We start from the raw sequence: 21,455 nt of genomic DNA on the forward strand, positions 1-21,455 counted from the left end.
GGACACAACCGAGCGACTGAACTGAACTGAACTGATTGAAATAAAGCCTCAACTTACTTGTACATATTATCTTAATTTTAATTAAGTTTAGAAACATGTGGAAAACAAAGTATGATTACCAAAGGGGGAAGGGGAGGGAAAGATAAATAAGGATTTGGAGATTAACAGATACACACTACTCTATATAAAAAGATAACCAACAAGGACCTACTGCATAGCACAAAGAACTATACTCAACATTTTGTAATAACCTATAAGAAAAAAGTATCTGAAAAAATGATATATATACATACATGTATATAATTATAAATACAGGAATCTCTTTACTGTATACTTGAAACTAACACAACATTATAAATCAACTATACTTCAATAAAAAATAACAATTTTTTAAAGTATATGCTGTTAATTCCTTTCTGAGCCAAGTGTACAGACCTGTCTGCTAGAATCTGGGATTATGTGCCTCACCTATGAGAAGCCTACCTGTCTGGAGCACAAATCCACACAATCAGGGCACCACTGTCCACCAGGCACCAAAACTCTAAGTACAGAATATGGCAGTAAAGTAAGGATTTCAAACATAGAATCCTGCCAATTCCAATCATGACGGGGTGCAAACACCATGCCAAGAGAAATAAAACCAAAACAACAAAGAAAAAAGAACGTGGAAAAATGCACTGAGGCTCATAAATATGCTGAAAGAAAGGACACTGACCCAAAAATGTTACCAACTGCCCTCCAAACCAGTCTTCTCCTCAATGCTAAAGCTGAGTAGAGGCCAACCAACTGAAGGCCACTGAAAACAGCCCCTCCATCAAAATTACTAGGTGGGCAGAGTCATCACAATTTCTGAAGCAGCAGGACTTTAGAACAGTGTTGAAAAACATCTACTCAGACGAACTCAAAAGGAAGATTTCCCTTCCCGATTAACTCATGTCTCAGGAACTCCTTCACAGGCCAACACACAGGCCAGCCAGTGTCATCCCCGTCTTGAACACACACAACCACGTTTTCATGCTATAAGCATGAAGCAGCAGAAGGGTTTTCTTGTTCCTTTTCTCAGTTTTGGCGCAACATCCACTGACCTATCCCATCTGGGATTCTGTATACAAGTGCTACAGCAGAATACCACTGAGTAACAAAAGGAGGGAGGCGAGAAGCAATACTACAGGCATTTTATCATTTATCAAAGAGATGAGTACCTCAGATGACCTCATGTGAATCTTGCTTTTAACCATCTGGTAGCTGATAAGCCTCAGTTTCTGAATCATAAAGTGAGGATAATACTAGTACGAATCCCACTGCTGTTGTTGCTCAGTCGCTAAGTCGTGTCTGATTCTTTGCGACCCCATGGACTGCAGCACGCCAGGCTCCTCTGTCCTCCACTACCTCCTGGAGTTTGCTCAAATTCACGTCCATTAAGTTGGTGATGCTATCGAATCATCTCATCCTCTGTTGCCCTCCTCTCCTCCTGCCCTCAATCTTTCCCAGAATCAGGATCTTTTCCAATGAGTCAGCTCTTCACAACACGCGGCCAAAGTACTGAAGCTTCAGCTTCAGCAACAGTCCTTCCAATGAATATTCAGGGTTGATTTCCTTCAGGATGGACTGGATTGAACTCCTGCTGTCCAAGGGACTCTTGAGACTCTTCTCTAGTGCTACAATTCAAAGCCTTAAATTCTTCATCATTCAGTCTTCTTCATGGTCCAACTCTCACATCCATATATGACTACTGGAAAAACCATAGCTTTGGCTCTTCGGACCTTTGTCAGCAAAGTGATGTCTCTGCTTTTTAATACACTGCCTAGGTTTGATCATACATTTCCTGCCAAGGAGCAAGTGTTTTGTTTTGCTTAATTTCATGGCTACAATCACTGTTCACAGTGATTTTGGAGCCCAAGAAAATAAAATCTGTCACTGCTTCCACTTTTTCCCTTTCTATTTGCCATGAAGTGATGGGACCAGATGCCAAGATCTTAGTTTTTTGAGTGTTGAGTTTCAAGTCAGTTTTTTCACTCTCCTCTTTCACCCTCATCAAGAGGCTCTTTAGTTCCTCTTCACTTTCTTCCATTAGAGCGGTATCATCTATATCTGAGGCTGATGCTATTTCTCTTGGCAATCTGGATTCCAGCTTGTGCTTCACCCAGCTTGGCATTTAGCATGATGTACTCTCCATATAAGTTAAAAAAGTAGGGTGACAATATACAGCCTTGACGTACTCCTTTCCCAATTTGGAACCAGTCTGTTGTTCCATGTCCAGTTCTAACTATTGCTTCTTGACCTGCATACAGGTAAGGTAGTCTGGTATTCCCATTTCTTAAAAATGTTCCAGTTTGTTGTGATCCACACAATCAAAGGCTTTAACATAGTCAATGAAGCAGAAGTGGATGTTTTTCTGGAATTCCCTTGCTTTCTCCATGATGCAATGAATGTTACCAATTCGATCTCTGGTTCCATTACCTCTTTGAAATCGAGATATACATCTGAAAGTTCTCAGTTCATGTACTGCTGAAGCCTAGCTTGAAGGATTATGAGTATAACCTTGCTAGCACGTTAAATGAGTCCAATTATACAGTAGACTGAACATTCATTGGCATTGCCCTTCTTTGGGTTTGGAATGAAAACTGACTTTTTCCCATCTTGTGGCCACTGTCCAAATTTGCTGACATATTGAGTGCAGCTCTTTAACAGCATCATCTTTTAGGATTTTAAATAGCTCGGTTGGAAGTGTGTCACCTCCACTAGCTTTGTTTGTAATAGTGCTTCCTAAGTCCCACTTGACTTCACACTCCAGGATGTCTGGCTCTAGGTGAATGACCATACCACTGAGTTTACTGGGAACATTAAGACCTTTTTTGCACAATTCTTCTGTGTATTCTTGCCACCTCTTCTTAATCTCTTTTGCTTCTGTTAGGTCCTTACTGTTTCTGTCTTTTATCATGCCCATCCTTGCATGAAATGTTCCCTTGATATCTCCAATTTTCTTGAAGAGATCTCTAGTCTTTCCCCTTCTACTGTTTCCCTCTAATTCTTTGCATTGTTCATATAAGAATGAAAATTCTTCCCTCTCCTTGCTATTCTCTGGGTTATATACCCAACTGAATGCAGTATATCTTTCCCCTTCTCCCTTGCCTTTCACTTCTCTTCTTTCCTCAGCTATGTGTAAAGCCTCCTCAGACAACCACTTTGCCTTCTTGCATTTCTTTTTCTTTGGGATGGTTTTGGTCACCGCCTCCTGTACAATGTTATGAACTTTCATCCATAATTCTTCAGGCATTCTGTTTACTAGATCTAATGTCTTGAATCTATTCATCAGCTCCACTGTATAATCATAAGGAATTTGATTTAGGTCATACCTAAATGGCCTAGTGGTTTTCCCTATTTTCTTCAATTTAAGCCTTAATTTTGCAATAAGGAGTTCATATCTGAGCCACAGTCAGCTCCAAGAAGGACCAAATGAGAGAATGCATGTGAAAATTTATACCATGTCTGGTATACAGTAACACTCACTAAACACTATTATTACTATTATTACTATTTTTAATAAGACCATTTTATATAAAAATCATAGGAAGTTACAATTCTAAAACCTCTCTGTACCTCAACCAGGATCAAAGATTAGATTTCTTCAAAAAATATATCAGTTCATGAAGTCAAAAGTAAATATACTAGCTTCCCAAAAAGTCAATCCCATAGACATAGCCACAGAAGAGTGGGAGAGTGGAGGGTAATAAAACATAAAATGTCTCAAGATATCACAGAGTTTGGAATCACTGCCATGTTTGATAAACAGACAAGAAAACAATCTATGACAATCTTTTGTTGCTGTTGTTATTTAGCCATTAAGTCGTGTCTGACTCTCGCAGCTCCATGGACTATAGCCTGCCAGGCCCTTCTGTCTACCACTTTCTTCTCCAGGGCATCTTCCCAACCCAGGGACTGAACCCTTGTCTTCTGCGTTGGCAGGCAGATTCTTTACCATTGAGCCCTTGACAATCCTACATGGTATTAAAATATACATCACTTTGGAAAGAAACTTAGGTATATAATTTGGAGAAAGTCCATATGTTTTTACATCCCAAAGGCAGCCATGGTGTGGTTCCCTTCCTCTTTCTGTTAATATTTAACTACAAGATGCTTACCAAAGTCTGTTTCACAAACTACCCTGTGTACCGTATTTTTCTAAGTGAACATGGTTTTAAGGCAACACAAACAAATACAGCAATGTAAATATCAGGACACTAAAATACTTTCCATTCACTTTTTAAAGCAACAGGAGCTTTGGATTCCGTGAGTTGATCTGACTTCCAACAGTTCATCATCACGTCTGGATTTCCAGGAAAAGTTTAGATGTCAAGTGCCTGCCATAATGTCAAGGTCTGTGAGGTCCGTCGCTGAGGCACGTCTTAACCCCATTCTTCATCAACAAGAGAATTAAACAAGACCTGAGGCTGGGCTGAGCCTCACTGGCCTCCTTTACTAAGTCTTGTGCAAGAAAGCGATAATGACGTCAAGATTTCCAAGGCAAGTCTCCAGAAGAGTCTAGGAAGATACCATCTCTGCCTCGTGGATGACACTCAGACTTAGTGAAGGCAAACAGCCAGTTTTGACATCTTAAGCATTCCTCTCTTCTTCAGTAAAGTAAAAGAGTCCCTCGCTTTTGTTCACTTGTTGGAGATGTTAGTGAAAGACTGAGCAGAAGACTTCAAAACTCCCATCCACTCCAAGATTCAATAATCCCTTGAATACAAGACTGTATTAACTTTACTTATAACACAAAGTTGAATGCTGTGAGTTTAACTTATGAGAAACCAAAATTATTATTAATTGACCAATAAAGACATAGAAAATAGACTCAAAACTTATATGCCCTCAGGAAAACTGAAAGATTAAAAATGCCTTCAAGCTTCCTACAAAACAGACTGTGCAAACATCTGAGACAATTTCAACTTTCATGTAAATGAAAGACCTAAATAAATTAATTCTTTCACTAGAGTGTTTTCTGAATCTTGCACTGTGTGAGCTGCTAAAGATGCAACAAGTCAGAGGGAATCCCTGCTCTCTCAAAACTTACAACCCAGTAGGAGATTTAGAAAATAAGATAATAAATTACAACCTATTAATGTGAGTGCTGTGATGAGAGACAAACAGGGTTCTACAGGAGCCCGAAGGAAACTCTTGATGAGCCGGGGAATTTTTCCCAAGAATGACGTCTCAGCTGAGACCTAAAGGATGAACAGGAATTAAGGAAGCAAAGATGTGGCAGGGATGATAATGAAGAGTGCCCTGTCCCTTAGGAGGCTGTGATTAAAGGAGAGCACATGGGATGTCCAAGAACTGAGAACAGATTTCTCTGGATGGAATATGTGCTGTGAGTGGAGAGCTAGTAGAAGATGAAAAGGGTCAAACCCCAAGGGCATCACTTAAAAATACTTCATCGGGAGAGACATAGAAAAATGGGGATTTTAGAAAGACCTTTGTGAGTCCAGTATGGAAAAAAAAATTGAACTAGATTCAGAGAGACCAGCTGAGAAGTATCAGGGTTGACTGAAACAGTGAGAGTTGTCTCTTGAATTAAAGTGCTGAGAGTGAGTATGAAGAGAAAAGGCCAAGTTCAAGAAATACTCAGGATGCAGATTCATCAGACACATGGGGTCCAGGCAAAACACAGAAGGACATATTTCTAGCTACAGAGCAGGTGGATACAGATGCTATTGAAGCTAGGAGCCCAGAAGGAAAAGCAAGTCTTATATACGTTAAACGTAAGTTTAGCTTTGGCTGTTTTGAGTTTAAAGAGCCCAAGAGAGTTAGATGGCTAGCTCTGGAGCTCAGGCGGGGGGGAAAAAAAACAAAGCAAGAAAGTGTCAGAGACTTGGAAATCACCCTTCTGGTCACTGTAGCACAATGAAAGAACAGAAGAACCCCAGGTTAAAACTATAAGAAGCCTCAAAGTTTAAGGAATAAATAGCAGAAGATGACACAAGGGCAGTTTAAGAATGGGAGAGCCAGTGGAAGAAACCATCTCAAGTAGAAGGGGTGGAGACCCAAAGGAAATGTCAGCTTCTGAAACACCTCCCCACATGTGGATCTGTGCTGTGCGTGGTATGGACAGATAAGGAATCACAAGCATGGGTTGCCATGGCCAGCGTGTCAGTACTCAAGACCTGGGCAGCCCCCAAGAAGCTGTCAAATGACAAATGATGTCTTTGGGAGGAAACAATAACCTAAAGGATGAGGACAGAGGATGAGATGGTCGGATGGCATCACTGACTCAATAGAAATGAGTTTGGGCAAAGTCCAGGAAATAGTGAAGGACAGGGAAGCCTGGCACGCTGCAGTTCATGGGGTCACATGGAGTCAGAAAGGACTAAGAAACTGAACAACAATAACCTACAGTACAAGTGAGGTGACAGATGTTCATTATGGAGGACCTACAGCAGACAGACTCGCCAAGCAGTGAAGAGCAAGAACTGCTGATGTGGTGGATAATGTGATACCCCCCAGATCCCCTTTTCAGGGTCCATGTGCCCGTCCTCTCAGCTTCTAGGAATATCCGTGCTGCTAAGGACTCACAGATGTGAGCCTCAAAGGGAACTGCCTTCCACCACAGGGGAGCTGCCCTGCCCAAGAATAATTCTCGCCACCCCTCTCAAGGGCAGCCTACCAGCAATGGCTGGCTGATGTAGGGATATGAGGGGTCTGGTTCCCTGGCCTCAAGTTGAGACATTTCTGAAGAGTCATTCCAGCTCCCAAGCCTTCCTTGGGATCCACTGAGACCTCAGCTGGAAACTCAGTGCAGGTCTGCTTCACCAACCAATCCTGCCTCACTTCCTTACAGGTCAAGCACCCAAGAGAATCCTTCAGTAAACCCTCTGGATACAATTCTCCAGTTCTAGGCAGCTTGACCTAAAATGGATGGTGCATACCAAACTGGGCCAAGACACTGAGGCTTGAGTAGAGAAAAACAGCAGCTGCAAACCACAGGGCAGTCTTTGTGTGTAAAGAGGTACAGGGGGCTCTGTCTCAGGCAGCACTTAACAGAGAATGTTGCTGGTGTTGGTGTTCAGTTGCCCAGCCGTGTCCGACTCTTTGCAACCCCATGGACTGCAGCATGCCAGGCTTTCCTGTCCTTCACCATCTCCCAGAGTCTGCCCAAGTTCATGTTCACTGCATCGGTGATGCCATCCAGCCATCTTATCCTCTGATGCCCTCTTGTCCTAGAATAGCCATTCTCAATCCAGTTGTCACCCATAATAAAGGACAATGATTTGGGTGTTTGAATTCACCGTAAGGGACTTTTGTTACCTAGTAAGTCTATACAAGATCCAGTGGAAGGCAAAAGGGAAACTTGAATTTCTAGGGCAATCTGAAGGAATCTTCTTAGAAAGGGTAAAAAGTAATACTCTATAGGGGAAAAATAAAGGACACTCACTCAAGAGAAACCCGAGGTAGCCTAGAAGCACAGGTTTTGAACATTCTCAATGACTCATTCAACAAATATTTATTGAAAGGTCACAGTGTGCCCAGCAACATGCCATGAGTTAAGAATACAATCATGGAAAATACACTAGACATGGCCTGTACTCTCAGAGAGCTCAGAATCCAGCAGAAAATTCTGGAGTTCAGCAATGGAACCCTCTTCCCCCACCAAAATGGTTCCAGGAAACCTAACACATAAAATCAGATACATGTGATAACTTCCCAGTGGAGATGTCTGGTGTAACTATAACTTACAGACACTTCCTTATCTCTGCGTTAACTCATGAGAGCAATAAAGTCTATTGTGCTTAAGAGTAAGGTTTTTAAATAAGGTCTGAGGAAGTTACTCTTCCTATAACAGCCTTGGCAATTTATCTCCACATTTGGTTTGCTTGTCCATAAGAAAACAAGCCCCCATTTGCAATGAAAAGTAGTTGTGAGTGCTAACCAGGCTTGGTTGGTTTCATCACCTTGTCTTGCAATTTCAAGGTGTCCTTCACTCTAACTGAAGTCTGATGTCTGTTTCAGAGTTGAACGTTCAACATAAAGAGTTCACACTCTCTCTCCTAAATATAAAAGTCAGGGTAGAAGGACCCAGAACTCTAAATAAACACCCACACTACCTTTTATACAATTTAAGGAGACAAAGTGTTAGACATTCAGTTACTACCAGACACTGATGATTACGCCAGGTCTAGAACATTCATCGTCACACCACCTGAACCTTAAGCGGTTATTTAAATGGACGGGGTGCATTGTGCTCTAAAGTGTGTTTGCTTGTACACATTCACGTGAGGCGCTATGAATAGGCCTGAAATTCTTAAAGAATGTTGCAGACTCAGAATGATGCTAAAACAGTGCATTTACTGAAAGTTCACTTACACATCCAGAGATGGCAGGAAAAGCTGTATTCTGAGGTCTGCTCACAGAAAGGGTTGACCTGATTGCCCCTTTTAACATACTAAAAACACTCCAATGTGTTAAAAATGTGGTATACAACCATATGTGGGCGTGAGGTTTTCTTCACGATCACATTCTGAACAGCAGTTTAAAAGACATTCATGGCTGCAGCCCCAGTACTTAGCATAGTTCTAGGCACATAGTTAACATAAAATAAATATTTGATTGATGGTTAATTGAACAAAAGTAACTATTTTTAAATAAAATTCACATCCAGGATATGTGATCCATGGTTTATTAGCAAGTGCCCTTGAGATATAAGTTTTAGAACACTGAACTCAGACAAGGAAATGAAAATCAAAGAGGAAAATTCCCTGATCAAGAATCTGAGAATAGGGTGGAGGCCCCTCGGCAGGGGAATTCCTGGTATGGCAGAATGTGGCCTGGGGCCCCAGTCCCACACATGTGTCCCTCCAGTCTCCACACCAATGCTCCTATAAGTCATTTAGAAAGCAATGTGGTGATGGAACGATGCTGGGGGGATTCCGGGAGAGATGGGATGACTGGAGCAAAGAAAGAACAAATTTTTTTAATACTTAACATTTTACTGATTAAAATATTTATGATTATAAATTGCATTCAGTTTTCTGTTATCAAACACACAATTAAGAGAAAACAGGACATAAAATGACAAACTGATGGCCCTCCCAGGCTTCCCAGGAACGGACCACAGCTTTCTATAGGCTTGGTCAACTGATGGGCCTGTCATTGGAGTAACAGGAACTTTGGAGGGGGCAGCTTCCACCAAGTGACTCAGCCTAACTGGGCAATGTCAGAAGAGACACTTTGCTACAAGAAGGGACAAGAAGGAGTGACTCAGGACCAAGAAAAGCTACTTCACCACCCCTATCATTCACTCAACTACCAGAGCAGGGGCTGACTCAAAGCAGGGGTGAGTTTCAGACCCAGCGGAGGCCTGCCCCTGGGGCAGGCATGGCTCCAGGGAACAGCTCAGGGTAACGGAAGACCAAAACCAGCAGCATCGTTGGAGCTCTAGGCTTGCCTCTCTTCACACACAAGACGATGATGGCTACAAAGAAGTAAGGTGTTCACATGAAAAAGTAACAAGACTCCATCAGGAGGAGGAGTTTTTTTAAAAACAGAAGAGCTCTCATTTTACAGTAGAAGCCATCGAGGTTCAAAAAGACTCAAAGACATGTCTAGCTTCACAGTGTTACGAATCGGTGGTATGTTGATGGGGATGCTGACTATCAATCAGGGTTCAGCCAGGGAAGCTGAACCACTAGATATACTGATATATACTAAGAGATTTAACAAAGAGCATGTGGTTATGGACCTGGCTAGGGAAGTCTGAGGTCCATAGTCAGGTCATTAGGAAGGGGAAGCTGGAAATCTTCCAGGCTGAGGCTACTATCCACAGATGGTGTTTCTTCTTCTTCAGGAAAGCCCACATTCTATTCTTAAGGCTTTTCAACAGACTGAATCAAGTTCACCCAGATTACCTAGAATAATCTCTCTTATTTAAAGTCAACTGATTATGGACTTTAATCACCTCTACAAAATAACCTCACAGCAACACCTGTTTTAGTGTTTGACTGACTACCTGACACTTAAAACACTATCACATTCATTTATCAGTAGCACCCCAGTGATCTGATCTCTCAGAGAACTGCTGGTACAACCCGTTAATCAAGAACTTTATCTCCTTGTTCTCAATACAGCAAGATCTCTTCCCTGAGCAAATTTTATTCAAAAAGGTTCTGGGTGACTACGTTAAACGTATTCTACCTTTTTTCTCCAGCTAAAATTACTGAAGATGTTGGGCCCCACTGTCACCATTCAGCAGGAGAGGAGTTTGTAGGGTTCATGGAAAATCACTTCTTGGGTCCAATAAACCAAAGTCAGTATCACAATTTTTTGTTATCCACCAAAGCAGTAGAGCATGTGTAGAACTAGGGGAATGGAGAATAGGCTGATCTATTCTCCCACTTCACCCTGGATATCACATTCACTCTCTCCTCACTATCAAACAATGTTTTTTTAACTGAAGTATAGTTGGCTTACAATGTTGTGTTAGTTTCTGATGATAAAGTGATATATTCTTTGGCAGATTCTTTTCCATTATAGTTTATTATAAGATATTGTATATAGTTCCCTGTGCTATACAGTTGGACCCTGTTGTTTATCTATTTTATATAGTAGTGTGTGTGTCTAATGCAAAACTACTAATTTATCCCTCCCCTCTTTTCCTCTTTGGTAACCATAAGCTTGTATTTTTTTTTTTTTTTTTTTTGTCTGTGAGTCTGTTTCCATTCTGTGAAAATGTTCATTTGTATTATTCTTTTAGATTCCACATATAAGTAATAACATATGATATTTGCTTTGTCTAACTTACTTCACTTAATGTGATAATCTCTAGGTCTATCCAAGTTGTTGAAAATAGCATTATTTCATTGTTTTTTTATGGCTGTCTCACTCAAGCTTCTCAAGAGTGTTACCCATATGTCTTTACATCCACATTCCCCACATCCCCCTGCATGCATCATCACACTGCAATCAAGCCCTCCCACCCAAACACTCTATAGAAAACATGCCCCTTAAGGTTTCCAATGACTTACTGTTTATTACAGCCAAAGGACTCTGTTGACCACACCATTCATGAAATACAATTTTCCATTACCTTCCATAACAGCAAAGTCTCTTGTTTTGCCTCCTACCTCTCTTGCTATTCCTTGTAAATCTGATCTTCTGTCTCTTCTTCCATCCTGTAAATGTTCACTTTCTCCAGTCCTCCTCTCCTGGACTCCCCTCCTATTTACATTCTAATCTATATGCCAATGCTTTCCAATCTCTATCTCCATGACAGATCATGCTTTTGAGTCTCATGCTCACATGACCTACTGCTGTGAATATCTATACCTAGGTGCCCCACAAACACTCTGAACTCATTGTCCTTTCCACTGACCCCACTTCCTCCAACCAATGCTTCTTCCTCGATTCTCTATCTCCACTACTGGTTCCACCACCCACCTAATGGACCAAAACAGAAACCACCAAGTTATGCCTCAACTCCTGCCTTTCCCTCAAGCCTACATAATGTCAGTCAAGTCTTACTTGAGAGGAGTGAAGAGAGTATAACTGAAAATCACATTTTCTAGCCTCCTTTGCAGCTAGCTATGACCATATAATTATTCAGGCCAATAAGAGGAAAGCAAGATTGCATGGAACTTTCAGCAGCTGTTTATAGAAGATTACTCAACTTTTGCATCTCCTTTTCTGCCTATTTCTTCCATCCTCTCACACAAAAGATGGCTAGAGCTCCATGGCCACCTTGGATCCAGCAGTGACCTTAATGGGAGAAGCCACAGCTGAAGATGAAAGAGACAAGAAGAAGCCTGATATCCTGAGAACTTTGGAGAGCATCACACCAATCTTGGACTGCCTAACTCCAAGTTTATTTCATGTAAGAAAATAAACCTTGTTTCAGTTCAGTTCAGTCACTCAGTCGTGTCCGACTCTTTGCGACCCCATGAATCGCAGCACACCAGGCCTCCCTGTCCATCACCAACTCCCAGAGTTCACTCAGACTCACGTCCATCGAGTCAGTGATGCCATCCAGCCATCTCATCCTCTGTCGTCCCCTTCTCCTCCTGCCCCCAATCCCTCCTAGCATCAGAGTCTTTTCCAATGAGTCAACTCTTCGCGTGAGGTGGCCAAAGGACTGGAGTTTCAGCTTTAGCGTCAGTTTAGGCCACTGTTATTGTACATTTTCTATTAAAAGCAGCCAGCCATAATCTTGACTAGTGTACCAAATTACGTTGATTCTTTTTTAATCTTTCAAATTCCATCCATTTCTCTTCATCTGTATTACCACTCCTTTGGTTCAAGTCACCAACTGACACTCCTTCCAATTACCAAAAGAGTATACTAACTGGTCACCATGGCTTCTAATCTTCCTCCAAACTAATCCACTGTCCATTTCTGAAGGGCGATCTGAGATTATGCAACAAAAGTGTTACAAATGTTAGCATTTTTAAACCTAGAAATTTCACTTCTCAGAATTTATCTTGAGGAAAATAATAAGACAGGAATACAAATAATTATGTTTATGGAGGTTAAAAGCAATATTTAAGTTGTTTATAAATGGAAAAAACCTAGATGTCCAACAATAGGGGGTCAGTTAGACACAAAATAGTGTATCGATTTAAGTGAAAATTAACCTGTCATTAAAAATCATGATGTAGAATAATATTTTAAGATACATAAGGAAATAATCATTATATATATGTATAAGAAAAATAAAACAATATATATCCTATGTTCTAATTTGATTTTTTAATTATATAGATATAGAAAATACTTTCACTCATATTTGTACCTATACCAAGGAAGCTAACACTTTAATTAATTCAGATATCACATCACTATTTAATAAACATCAAGTATATGCTAAATGTATAATATATGTATAATAATATTTATCTTAGATATATTAGATATATATATCTATGCTGCTGCTGCTGCTAAGTTGCTTTAGTTGTGTCCAACTCTGTGCAACCCCATAGATGGCAGCCCAACAGGTTCCGCCATCCCTGGGATTCTCCAAGCAAGAATACTGGAGTGGGTTGCCATTTCCTTCTCCAATGCGTGAAAGTGAAATCGCTCAGTCGTGTCTGAATCTTAGCAACTCTGACTCTTAGAGCCCACCAGGCTCCTCCGTCCATGGGATTTTCCAGGAAAGAGTACTAGAGTGGGGTGCCATTGCCTTCTCTGATATATATCTACATATAGATATAATTTTATGCTTTTATTTTTCCAAGATGCAACAATAAACATAAATTGCTTTTAAAAGTAGAAAAGATAAATATTCTCAATAAGTCCTGCAAACCTGATCATGCTCATTTCCTAGTTCAAACATCTCCACAGTCATCACGTTCTCTGGAAGGCTTTCATTTATTCCCCCAAGGTAGATTCCCCTCATGATGGTAGAGAACCCCATCTTTCCCTGTACTAACGCTTTTCCTCCTGCACTCTAAACTGCCTATTTTCTGAACTATATCTCATACTAGACCATAAGCTCAGGCAGTACAATCTCATCAATTCCCTAGAGCAGTGGTTGGCATATATTTGGTGTTCTCTTAAAGTGAGATGAGCAAATGAATGATGGTGTTATGAATTTAGCCACATCTACCACTTTTTTCACCATCCAAGAGACGTAGAGGGGCTCACATCTTTGCAATCTAAATGTGTGTCTCCAACACTTAAGATTTTTGATAATTACCATGCCTGAACCATTCCTTAGCAATTGCTCAGGTACAAGACGCTGTATAAACTCATTTCAAGGATAGTTTAAGCCCCTGAGGAAATAATCTTATTCGATGAGGAATGACTTCGCATAAAAGTCTATACTGCTTGAAAATAAGCTGCTATCTATCCACAGGGAATAATTTAAAATAACTTTCAAAAGCTGAGAGAATCATATACCCAGTCGATATTCTTCAGGTGTCTACCATGTGCCAAAAAATCAATTCAGCTCATCCAGTGTATTCTCTTTGACAATATTTGCCTCTTCAAATACTGGTACTGACACTCAAGAAGTTTTATCACTGACTGTTCATTCTGGAATTATACGTGTTTCACCTTGGGTACAAGTGGTACATAGAGGAATATGTCAAATTAACAAGTTGTGTTGGTTCTTATGTGAGTTTCATAGTTTGTTAATGTTTTGAAGCAATCGCAGGAAAGAGCTCTGACAAGGAAAGAGAAAGACTTAACAATGCTTGAAGATCAAGAACAAAGCTGGAAACGCATTCAAGTGCCTTCCTTTAATCTGAGTAGTGGCCCATGGTGGCTTCAAGAATTAATACCTTTCCAGTATGCTAACATGACTGGCAAAGCTGCAAATTACAGATGAAGAAGGTACAAAGTATTTCTTTTCATACAGATGAATGCAGAGGGCTACGCTCTGGGTTAGATTTCATTTCAGTGAAAACGGTCTCCATTAGAAGTGAATGACCTCTGCGAGCTACAGAGAGAAGAAAGAAGTACCAGCCCAATTTGAAGGCTGTAAGGATGGACTGACCTGGCAAGAGCAAACATCAGCCAGGTGGAGATTTAACTGAGGGGTATTTTCATTAGATTTGGTTTTGTTTTTCTTCACGAAGTTCCAATGTTTCTGTAGTCGGCCTCAATCCACTTCTTCCCATAAACCCTGTTATTTTCAGTGCATAATTTTGCAGGACACAAGGTGCCTATGTAGCGCTATAGCAGAAAGGTCCATGTTCATCACTGTAGCAGCATCGATTTTTAACTAAAGTAAATTTCTTTCAACGAAACGAAAATCCTATTATCATTTATTTTATTTGGAATGAAACAAAAGCAGTATTTATATATATATACATACACATAACGGTATACATATTTATTAGATATGGATGCGTGAATACATAAGATAGAACTATCTTACGGGAAGATACCCAGGAACTGTAAGTAAACTGAACACTGACAAATGTCAGGAACTGCCACTGTTAGAAACGCCTCAATCAATTTCAACTTGGCCACTGACCTTCTGTGTAGACATACAGCATTCTCTTTGAATATTTTTGCCAACTGAGTGGAGCCCTCCTCCATACTGTCAGCTAATCACAAGGGAGAGGGTGTAAAACACCACCCAACAGCCACTTGGAAAGCCATGCGGTTGAAGCTTAAATGCATTCAATCCTTTTAATGAATAACATAGTTTGGCTCTCTGGAAGGGGACTCAGCCACACTTCCTTCCAGAAAGAACTGGAAGGGACTCTCCTAAACAAGGTGTTACCACCACGGAGAGACCACAAGTCAAAGGAGAAAGGACAACAAAGGGCAGCGCTCCACACAAGTATAACAAAGGTCAGCCAAGGTACTTTATCTATACTTAAGTTGGTCTTCTGTTCACTGATTCAGTCAACAAGTATTTGAATGTTCGAGGACACAGAGATGGACAAGGCAACTAGGCTCCTTATTCCACTGGTTACATCTTCCTGATATCCAAACATGTTAGCGAATGCTTGACTACCGTCTGGGGGCTGCAAACTCTAATGCCTACTGGAGCCAGACAAGTAATGTGAGAGTGAAGCAGAAAGGGTTTCTGGTAAGAGGGCGCACTGGGACAATTATACACAAGTATCACACACCCCATCTAAAGGTATTCAAGTCCATTTTTCTTATCTACCATCCAGGCAAGGCAAAAAACATAGAAAGCCTAGACCTGGCTCACAGACTACCATTTTATGACTCTTTTGTTTAGCAGAATATTGACCAGAGCATCTGGGTAAGAAATTTCATTTTACATTTAGATATATGACTTTAAAATGCTCAGCCCATATTTACGATCACCTTCGTATAGTGGATGGCTATAATACACCAGATGATGATGAGAACTCTGCTATAGGAGAAACTGTCTATCAAGAGCCAAAATTTTGGTAACTGAGCTTGAATCCATATTTCTTCACTGTGACTGAAGAATGCCGTTACATAAACAAAGTTTTTCTTTAAAATTAGCACCTATTCCTTGAAAGATGCTCTTCAGGGAAGGCTTACTTTTTACAATTTAATTGTCTAAAGCACCAAAGAGAAGTTGAAGACTCTCTAGACTCCAAATCGCATCTTCACCATAGAGGGTCAAAGTGTCAGCAGACACACAGGTGAAATAAACCAATTACAAATGTATTCAATAATAGTTCTTGCCCAGTCAAAATGTGGTTTCTTGGTCAGAGGTTACAAGAAACCATTTTACATACCCTTGGGTATAGTATTTAATTAATGTAATATTTAAATTGAGAATGGTATCAGTTTTATTCTTTTTTTTCTTTAAAGGTCAATAAATGTACTGGATAATCCAAGATATGTCCTTAAATCAACAGCCTGCTTTTTACACACCCAATTTTACAGTTTGAAATGTACAGTTAGCACTTCTTAACTGTTTTTAAAACTAAATTTGAACAACAAATTAAATTCCTCAGTATGTGTTATGTAATGTAGACACTGGCTATAAAAATGCTGACATTGGTTATATTCTCATAATGCAATTTAGCCCTTTTTAGTAATAACTATGCAAATAATCAGCCACGGGAAAACTATTTTACATCTAGTACAATTACCTACTATCACAGAAGTAATTATTATTGTCTTGTTTACTAAACTTCAAGAAGAACTCAAGATATGCTAAGACACTTCCAAGGCTGGTGTGAAAACTCCCCTTTTAACAGACTCATCTGGCAACTATAATTACCAATGTTAAGGAGGGCATTTCAGATAATCATTAAACAAGAAATTATCCCCAAAAGGTTCATAAGTTCCAAACTTTAAAAGAAGAAAGTATACTGACAGCTCCTAACATGTCCTCTTAATGCCTTCTCAATGCAACTCTTCTCCCAGGCAAAGTCAGAAGCTCTGAGATGACTCACTATCAACAGGTAGAAAAATCCATACTCCCAACGAGCTGAGCTTTGCCCCTGAACAATGCCCACTTTTTTGCTGGTTATACTTTGGGAAACTCAATCAAACATCCCATTTGACTGTGCTTCAACTCTTTTGGTTTCAGAAATTGTTCCACCATCTTGAAATAGACAAAAGTGCTTGGGTGACCTATTGGACACAATCTTATAAAGTTCTTCACCAGGTCTACCCAGCTTCATCTCCTCTATCAGTGCAGGGATGAGGAAGGCAGTAGGCTAGAGAAGAGGTCAATCCACAACATTCTTTCAAGGATAATAGAAAGATTTTAGCTGGATGGTTCTGCCCCAGAACATATCATGGTGTTTCAGTCAACATGTTTGTTGGGGCTATGGTCTTCTGAATGCTCGACTGGGGCTGGAGTTCCTGTTTGCCAGGTGGCTCACACACAAGCTTACTAAAGCGAGGTCTGGTTGTTGGCAGGAGGTCTCGACACTGACCTCTCCATAGGACTGCAGTGTCCTCTCAAGCCATGGCACCTGAGCCCACTGGTGGTTCACGACTGAGCCTCACCAGGTCCAAGGCGAGGCATCCAAAAGACCCTGGTTGCACAGGCGGCTAAGATGCTGCCTTGCCTGTTCGCCACTCTTCTTCTCTCACACTGGCCAGCAAATCTACCAACTGAAAAAGCTACATCTTTCCAGAAGGCCCAAAGGGAAAAAAGCTCATTGTGGGTGAATCACCCCTATAGTCTCCCACCAAGAATTCCACCCCTTGGGGTGTTCATCTCAATTTAGCCGAAAGTCAAGAACCAGGGCTACTGTTAATCAATTTATGTGCAAGGGAATCCAGGTCCACGCCGAGCTCTGATTCTGGTTTTCTGGAGGATCAGCAGGCCTTCAGGTTGAAGATGGGGCATCTTTAACTTCCTTAATCCTGAACGTTCTCTTGGGTCCAACAGCTCTTTGGGGGCATTCTCCCTAGCGAAAGGGAGTTGCTTCTTGTTTTGTCCACTTGTCCCAAATCCAAAAGCAGTAACTGTTCTGTTCAGAGCTAGTAAAACCCAGCTCCCAAAGGCCATGGCTATTTCTCCATTGTTTCAAAGGTGCCAGACTAATGTCTTCCTTGACCATTTTTTGAGACGTTTGCAAAACATCCATTGCTGGTCACTACCTGTTGTGGACCTGGAGACAGGCATCCCCCGAGGTCAGTGCCGTAGAGCGTTGGGAGCCGGGCTTCCATCCCCAGTACTCTAGCAACGTGTTACCACCCACCTCCGCCTTCCATGTGCTCCGGCTTCCACCGGAGTCCCTCTGCAGCGCCCCCTCTCGCCCCGAGTGAGCGCAACACCCGCAAGGACCGCCCCCACGCCCCGGCCCCGAGTCGGCGGCGGGGGCAGCAGGTGGGGGGAGGGGGGCGGGTGGCCCGGCGGCCCCGGGGAGCGGTTTGGCGGGGGTCTCCCGAACCCCCCATCCGGCCGCCCCCTTTCAAGGCCGCCTCCCCCCAGGACCCCGCCTCGCCCCGGCCCGGCTCCGCTCCATCGCGGCCCGCCACCCCCCCAGGTTCCCCTCCCGCGCCCCCGGCCCGGCCCCGGGGCAGCGCACCCCCGGCCCCTCACCCGCGCCGGCCGCCCCGCGGCCTCCCGCATTCCCCGCACGTCCGGCGCCGACTTTTACCTGTACTTTCTGCACTCGAGGCGGCTCGTCGGGCGAGAAACACCTCCCCGGGACCGCTACCTCCCCCGCCCCGGCTCCGCCCGGCTTCCTCCTTCCCCTCCAAGGCCGCAAAGTAGATGGAGTAAGAGAGTGTGTGCGCGAGAGAAAGAGAAAGAGGGAGCGGGCGCGGGCGCCGCGGGAGGGCGGGCGGCGGGCGGGAGGCGCGCCCGGCCCCCGCCACCCTCCGGCCGCCGCCGCCGCCGCCACGGGCTCGGCAACTCCGGCTTGCGCCCGGCCCCGGCCCCGGCCCGGCCCCCGCCGCCCGCCGCCCGCCCGCGGGCTGGGGCCGGCCCGCGCCCCCGCGTCCCCGTACCTCGTAAAGGTCCCCAGAAGCCATGCCAGGCTGCGGAACTTGGCTCGCCGGCTGTGCGCGTCTGCTCGCTCGCGCCCTCCGTGCGTGTGCGCAAGGGGGGCCAGTATGCGCGTGTGTGCGCGCGTGTGTGTGTGTGTGTGTGTGGTGTGTTGAGTAAACTGTGTTTTTGCAGAATGACAGGCTTGGGGGCTGCCTATGCGCAGAATCAGAGCGGGCGGCGGCGGCGGCGGGGCTGGCGTAACCGGCAGCGGCGGCGGCGGCGGCGGCGGCACGAGCGCGGGCAGCAGCGACGGCCGCGCAGCGCGCCCAGGAGGCACCGACGCGGCCCGAGCGCCGCGGCCCCCGCGACCCGGCGACCCGGCGGCGGTGTGGCTGCGGCGGGCAACGGCTCGCCCCGGCGCCGCCTGCAGGAAGCCGCCCCGCGCCCGCCGCCGGCCCGGACGCTGCTGCCACTGGGCGAGTCCCCGCCCCCCGGGAGCCCGGCCCGGCCCCCCGGGCGGGCGGGCGGGGGGGGAACGGGGGCGGCTGCCGGGCCGCGCCCCGGGGGACCGGTCCCGGAGCCGAGGAGCGCCCAGGCCCGCCCCGCCGCCCCGGGCCGGCCCCGGAGGCGACCGGTGGGGCTCCCCGGGGGGTGGCGGGCCAGGTGCCCGCCGGGCGTACCCGGCCCGGGACTGCGAAGGGGCGGCCGGGAGGCAGGTAGAGGGCTACGAGGCCCGGCGGGGAAGGGGCCCCGGGTGGGCTCAGCCAGCTCCCGGGGGCCTCATCTCTTGCCCCGCACCCCCGGGAGGGAGTGGGCGCCGCCCCCGGGAGACTTAGCCCCTGGGGACCGCGCGGCCCTCCCCGGGCCCATAGCGCCTCCCTCTAGTCTGGGTGGTGAGATGTGGAGGCCACAGGAAGAGGGACGAAAGGATCCCTCCAGAGACGCCGAGAGAGCCAGGACAGCACCCCGGCAAACCCTGAAAAGTCTTTGGAGCCGGGCGTGGCCTTCGCCCAACCTCCCCAGCCCCCATTCATCCACTCATCCATTATTCAACAAGCATCTTCCAAAGTCTATCCGACTGCACCGTGTCCCCGGGTAGGCGCGACTGGGACCCTGCCCTCAAGGGACTTTGACTCCAAGAGGAGTGAGGAACCACGCGCACGGGAGGAGGATTCAGTCGCTCAGCCAGAAGGCGCTCCTACTGTGTGCCAGGCTCCAGAGCCGGAGGAACTCTGAAAACCAAACTCGTTCTTAAGTCATCTCTTCCTGCTTCATCGTGGACACCAATTCTGTTTAAAGATAGTGAACTCAGGACCTGGGAAGGCAGGCTATTGAATTTGGAAGAAAGGTCTTCCTCATTCTAGCCCCAGAAATGCCCAGTTGGTCATTCTCCAGCTGTGGTGTGGACTTAACTCATATTCTCCCTCGGTCTTTTCCTATTTGAGAGACTCTGGACAAGTCACTTTACCTCATGAGGCTTGCTTTCTCTATCTCTAAATTGGAGATGGTAGGACACCCCTAAGGTGATGTGAGAATCGAATAGAGGATGTCTGTATATACAAAGTGGCCTATTCCAGCAGAATTCCATAAGGTTACTTGTGTCTGAATTTGGGCCTTGAACTGCCCTTGTGAAGAGGGAGATGGCAAAGGAGAATTATAACAAACAGAAAGGTTTGATCCATAGATTATCAAAATTTTTTTAAGTCATCACATCTTTCTATTAAAAAAAAAAAATCCCACAGAATCTGGAACACAGGGTTTTCATGTCTGGCTCATTCTAGGAATAAATACATGGGCTTTTATATGCTGTCCCCTGTGCCTAGAATGTCCTTCCACACTGAATCCATCTGGAAAGCTCCTCCTGCTGAGGCTTGTTCATCTATGTATCACAAGCATGGCAATGTGATCGTTATCCCTATTGCTGGCAGAGAGTGGGTATACAATGACTGTCAGACTATACCAATACAACAGATTTTATACTAATGTCTAGTTAAAATCCCATATTAAAATGATGAAGGGGGAAAGGGGTGAGGGGTGGAAATAAACAAGGAAGTGTATTTGGTTTAGAAACTGGAAATTGCTATAGCAGTTTTCTTCCCTCTTCATACTGATATTTTCCCCATGGTAATGGTTTTAAATAAGAATATTAATAATAGGCAGTTCTCTATCTGTAGGTCAGAAAACAAATTTTAATGATCCTTAATTTGTACTTGGGAATAAATGCACCACGATAGCATGAGGATGTAATTTGGAAGTAGAAGACAAGAAAGAAACTGGGTTTGGAAATAATACACTCAGCCAAATTTGAATATATAATCAGTAGTTTTACAAAAACACCAAAAACTTCACTTGTGCTGGCCAAGTACTCCCTGGGAATGTGAGCACAGTTTGAAAAAAAAGAAACCTTAGTCTAGACAACAATTGTTTACAGAGTTCACAGAAGGAGATGTTCACTGTGGATTGGCATGCTCAGGGAATATTTTATGGATGAGATAGTATTGTAATGGATCCTGAAGACTCATAGAAAAGGAGGGACTTTGGAGAAAAAGACAAGGGTAGATGGTAGGCAGTGCTGCAATGAGATGGGCATGAGAAGACCAGAAGATTGATTTGT

The 21,455-nt window shown here is 44.0% G+C and overlaps 1 protein-coding gene across 1 annotated transcript in view; it reads right to left on the reverse strand.

Annotated features, from left to right (window-relative positions):
* The window catches only part of CDYL2 (chromodomain Y like 2), a 170,091-nt gene extending 150,775 nt beyond the window's left edge, over positions 1-19,316 (reverse strand). Inside the window, exon 1 of the mRNA XM_061386825.1 lies at positions 18,862-19,316. Within this exon, the coding sequence (XP_061242809.1) occupies positions 18,862-18,885 (24 nt within the window). The 5' untranslated portion in view covers positions 18,886-19,316. The remainder of the gene's footprint in view (positions 1-18,861) is intronic.
* Positions 19,317-21,455: the final 2,139 nt, after the last annotated feature.

Source organism: Bos javanicus, chromosome 18 (genome assembly GCF_032452875.1).
Source record: "Bos javanicus breed banteng chromosome 18, ARS-OSU_banteng_1.0, whole genome shotgun sequence".
In the NCBI taxonomy this organism is placed as follows: Eukaryota; Metazoa; Chordata; class Mammalia; order Artiodactyla; family Bovidae; genus Bos; species Bos javanicus.